We start from the raw sequence: 5,310 nt of genomic DNA, 5'->3' as shown, positions 1-5,310 counted from the left end.
TGATACCACTATTGGTACCGAAATTGCTCAGTTACGATACGTTACCAACATCGATACCAAAAATCGCTAAAAATGATACCGTTATCGGTACCGAAATGCTAGGTTACGGTGGTACCAATACCGAAGGCAGAAAATTGGTAAAATACTGGTACCGAACCGATCCCAAAACCTTAAAAAGTACTGGGTACTAGTATCGGTTCAGTACTAGTATCCGGTACCATTTGCTTATCCTTAATTCAAACGAGCTGAAATGCTTGAGATCATATCAATAAAATGCTCCAAATAGTATGTTTTGTTAGTTATCGAGCTCAAGCCTCATATAAAGATCGTTTTGTTATAAAGCCCAAGCTCAAGCCTTGTTTATTTTTAAGCTTTGCCTTTTTAAACTTATATATATTAACTTCACAAATACTACCAAACTCAATCCAAGCTATGTCTCGATTAAAATACTACACGGGCTTGAACCTATCTTTAACTCATAAAAGATGCCCCTCAAAATACATAAAAATAATCAAAAATCCATATACAATTAATTAAAAAAACAAACAAACAATTGAGCTAGGGATGCAAACGAGCCGAGCTGAGCCCAAGCTAGACTAGGCTCGAGCTCGGCTCGTTTAACTTACATAGAGCTTGAGCTCGGCTCGTTTCGAGCCCTATTTTCAAAGCTCGAGCTCGGCTCGTGAGTAGATTCTCAAGCTCGGCTCAGGCTTGGCTCGTGAGTAGATTCTCAAGCTCAAGCTCGACTCGAGCTCGACTCGTTTACTATTTATCAATGATTTTTTATATAATTATAACTATTTTTATTATGTTTGTTTCTATAATAATATAATAATTTTATGTATAAAAATATATATATTATTTTGTTATATTTATTTATATTTTCGTAACATTATATATATATCAATTAATAAATATTAAAGACATATTTTAAAAAATTATATAAATAACAGACTCGTTTAGGCTTGCGAGCTGACTCGAGCTTGATAAATGAAGCTCGGACACTAGCTCGATTATTAAACGAGCTTATTTTTAAGCTCGATTATTAAACGAGCTTATTTTTAAGCTCGATTAAGCTCGGCTCAATCGAGCTTTCTAACAAACCGATCTCGAGTAACTCGCGAACAACTTGACTCGTTTGCACCCCTAATTAAACCCCAGAACTTGTAAGAACAATCTTGTAATAATCTGATCATCTCCACCGATATTATAATATAAAGCTTTAACCTTTAATAACCTTCAAGAACATCATCAATCACACCTTCCAAATCAATCCAATCAAAACCCAGATGGCAGATCGATTCTTCAACAATAACTTACCGGAATTCATCACCGAACAGGACCCACCACCGCCACCGGAAACCACCGCAAACCACCTTCTATATCTCCCATACAACTCATTCTCTGACCAACTCAAACATGCAGCTTTAGACCTCAAACAAACTGTATTATTATTATTATTATTACTACTACTACTTCTATTATTATGTGTTTAGTTTATTTTAGGGCGTATACGGGTCGGTCTGGGCTAAAACTGAAACATAACCAAAATCCGAAACTTTGGTTTTGTCATTTGAGCTTAAAAATTTTGGGCGAAAAAAAAAAATGGCCCAAAATAATAATTTTGGAATAATTTATTTTGTTAACTGGTAATTAACTGATTATTATACAACTTGTTTGGTTTAAGGTTTTTATTTTTCTTATAATAAAAACCGAAAAAACTGAACCCAGCTAAATTTATAGATTTTTATTTTTTTATTTTAAGTTATTTATAAAAATTTAACAAATATGTAACTCAAATATCGAAACGGAAAATAAGCGGTTTTCATTTGAGCTTGAAAATTTTGCGCTGCAAAAAGATTAAAAATTGGCCCAAAATAATGAATTTTGGCCAAGTTTATTTTGTTAATTGGTAACTAATTATAATAATAATTATTATTATTATTATTATACATTTGAGCTAAAATATTTGAGTTACATATTTGTTAAATTTTTATAAATTACTTAAAATTAAGAAATAAAGGTGAATATCTATAAATTTTGTTCGTTTTGTTTCCTTCGGTTTTTAATATATGCAAAACCAAAACAGAACCGTACGTTCTGTTTTTACAAAACCGTAAAACCAAACCGTTGGTTATTGTTTCGGTTCAGTTTTTTCGGTTTCATGCACACCCCTGGTTTATTTTGTGCTGTTTGATCTTCAATTTTTCATATTTTTGGTTCTTAGATTGTGAAAGAGACATGGGGAAAAAGCGGGAATGATTATTCACTCTACACCGGTGATTTAGGAACCGCTTTGTTGGTATTTAAAGCTTACAAAGTAACACACGACAAGAAAGATCTTGATTTGTGCAACGAGATTGTTAAGGCGTGTGATTCTGCATCTTTTGGATCCAGGTTACAACATTTTTTATGTGTTTTTGTAGTGACAAATGCGTAGTGTTTGAGGTGATTATTTGTTGTGTAATAATAATATGATAATAATAAAAGTTGAACTGCAAGGGTGCAGCAACTATACATATCATACGACACACCACTGTCCGTTATTAAATAAAATTATATGGCCGTATAATCTGTGGCGGCCCAACAGTTTTGGTGGCCTAAAACAAATAAAAAACTTGGGGCTTTTTTAAAAAAAATTCGGCTCGTATGTGTCAAATTTTTATTCATTTTGCTTCACATCATTAAATAAATAAGTTAAATAAGTATGACCAAATTAGTTCATTCTCTTTAGACAATCTATTTTATAACATAAGTTAGTCCATTACAATGTCATATTTATTTTAAATTAAACCAACTAACACGTGCAAATAACTTAATTGGAAGATAGTGAAAAATTCTTGGGGGATGACACCATACACATTTGATATTTTCAACATGAGCTTTTACAGTTTTAATGTTATAACTAATATAATGTTGAATTTCAATCTTTTATACTTGAAACAACTTTTGCTACAACTAATTGTGAACTACATTGTACGCTCTAAGTTTTTTTTTAAAAAAAAAAAATTGAAAAGTGTTTGAAGTACTAGAAAAAAAAAACATTGAATTAATCTTAGTAAGTGAAAAATAGAATATAAAGGAAACACTACAAAAATATTGGGTATATGGCGAGCCGTAGCATCCAAAAACTAAAATACTAGAGAAATTGAGATTCGATCCATGGTCAGCTAGGCCTCACATATGCTGCCATACCAACAAACTACTATCACTTTGTTTTATATACAGAATCAAATAAACACTTTTATATAAACTTTTTTAAAAAGTTGGGGCCTCAAAATTAATGAGGCCTAAAGCCCTTGTCTTACTTTGTAAAGCATTTGGGCCGGCCATGCATAACTTCTGCACCACTTTTACATCAGTCAGTTTCAGTAAAGTTGTACAGCCGTATAGCTTCTGTAGGACACACCATTGTCGTATCAGTCAGTAAAGTTATACGGTTATATAGCTTCTGCACAACATGGCGCTGTCATATTAGTCGGTTTCAGTAAAGTTATACAACTGTATAGCTTTTATAGGACACACAACTGTCACATCAATCAGTTTCAGTAAAGTTATACATGCATTATAACTTCTGCATACCACCTTAAAACGGGCTCGTACAATACCCTTTTTTTTTACTTTCATACGGGCCCGCATAACTATTTTAACATATCAACGGACTGTATAAGGTTACACGGGCCGTATAATATGCGGAAAAGGTTATACAGGCTGTATGATATGTCAATGTCGTGTAAATAACTTGTCAGTGGTGTTCGACTGTTCGTATAGTCTGTTATCCTAACTTCTAACTGCAATGATTGTTTTATATTATAATCACAATCAAGTAATAAGTTGTAACAAAACGGGTCGTAAATACTAGAAAGTGTATTATTATTATTATTATTTTTTTAACCATCGTATATAATTTGCAGCCGTGTGACGTTCATATGTGGGCTAGCTGGCGCATATGCTCTTGGTGCAGTCGTGGCTAAAGAAGCCAACGATGATAATTTGTGTGATTATTATTTAACAAGATTTAGAGCGGTACTTCATTTCATTCCTTAACAGTTTTCATACATTTTCTTTGGTCAATCAATTTAATTTTTCTTTCTTTCCAGATCAAGATTCCTAAAGACCTTCCGAACGAGCTATTGTACGGTAGAGCCGGTTACTTATGGGCATGCTTGTTTCTAAACAAGAATCTTGGCCCAAACACAGTTTCATCTACACATATGGTAAACTATAAAGATTCAAAATTTAAATAATTGTACATGTCATTTAGTTATTACTCCCTCGTGTCTTAGTTTGAAAAACACAAAGTTTAAGGTAGATTAAATTATTGTATTCTTTGCTTACCAAATGACAATAATGCCCTTGGAAATTGGATCCATCAATATTGTTTATTAACTTTAGTTGTGTGTGTTTAAGGGTAAACTTGGAATTTGGCTAATAAATTTTGAAAGTGGGCATTTGTAATGAGACAAATAAAAAAGGAAATGTGGACACTTTTAATGGGACGGAGGGGAGTATGAAAATTGGCGCACATTTGTTTTGCAGAGAACGATTACTGACGAAATTATAAAATCGGGTAGAAAAATGGGTACAAAGAAATGCCCGTTGATGTATGAATGGCATGGTAAAAGGTATTGGGGAGCGGCCCATGGGCTTGCCGGGATAATGCATGTTTTATTAGATATGGATTTAACCGAAGATGAGTTGGAAGATGTAAAGAGTACACTTTTTTACATGATTAAGAATCGGTTCCCGAGTGGAAATTATCCTTCGAGTGAAGGGAGTGAGTCGGACCGGTTGGTGCATTGGTGTCATGGCGCTCCTGGTGTCGCTTTTACCGTTGCAAAAGCAGCCAAGGTATGTGCATTGATTACCGTTTTTAAGTTGAACGGGTCGTGTTTGTGGGTCGGTGGGCCCTACCCGAACACGATCCGTTTAGCATGTTTTATCTTTTTATAAATATTTTTCGTATATTGATACTTAAAAATTTAGAATTTTACAACAAAATTTAAAAAATAAATGGGTTAAAACAAATTAACCGCGAGCCTGTCGGGTTGACACGAACACGACCCGCTTAGTTAAACGTGTTCACGGGTTTAATCCGAACCCATTTATACTAAACCCAAAGCCACGAGTTTCATGTCGTGTTAGAAATTCACACCTCTTGATTATGGAAGTAGTTATGACTTATGAGGGTTTTGATCTTTATTTTATGTTTAACTTTAACGGGTCAAATTAAAAGGGTCTATGGGGTCGGTTAAAAACGGCTGAATGAAAGGTGTTTAAGCCTAGAGGTGCACAAGCTGGGTTCTGGGC

General features: G+C 33.8%; 1 protein-coding gene across 1 annotated transcript; it reads left to right on the top strand.

The window, feature by feature from the left end:
- Window positions 1-1,236: 1,236 nt before the first annotated feature.
- On the top strand, window positions 1,237-4,851 carry LOC143607862 (lanC-like protein GCR2; the record flags this gene model as incomplete). Its single annotated transcript, XM_077083145.1, has 5 exons — window positions 1,237-1,445; window positions 2,228-2,397; window positions 3,915-4,026; window positions 4,101-4,217; window positions 4,540-4,851. Coding segments are annotated over exons 1-5 (867 nt in total), but the record flags the coding sequence as incomplete, so codon positions are not given.
- Window positions 4,852-5,310: the final 459 nt, after the last annotated feature.

Source organism: Bidens hawaiensis, unplaced genomic scaffold (genome assembly GCF_021521415.1).
Source record: "Bidens hawaiensis isolate Kalapana, Puna unplaced genomic scaffold, B.hawaiensis_p1.1 tig00088059_1, whole genome shotgun sequence".
Lineage (NCBI taxonomy): Eukaryota > Viridiplantae > Streptophyta > Magnoliopsida > Asterales > Asteraceae > Bidens > Bidens hawaiensis.
This window is presented reverse-complemented; position numbering and strand designations above follow the sequence as displayed.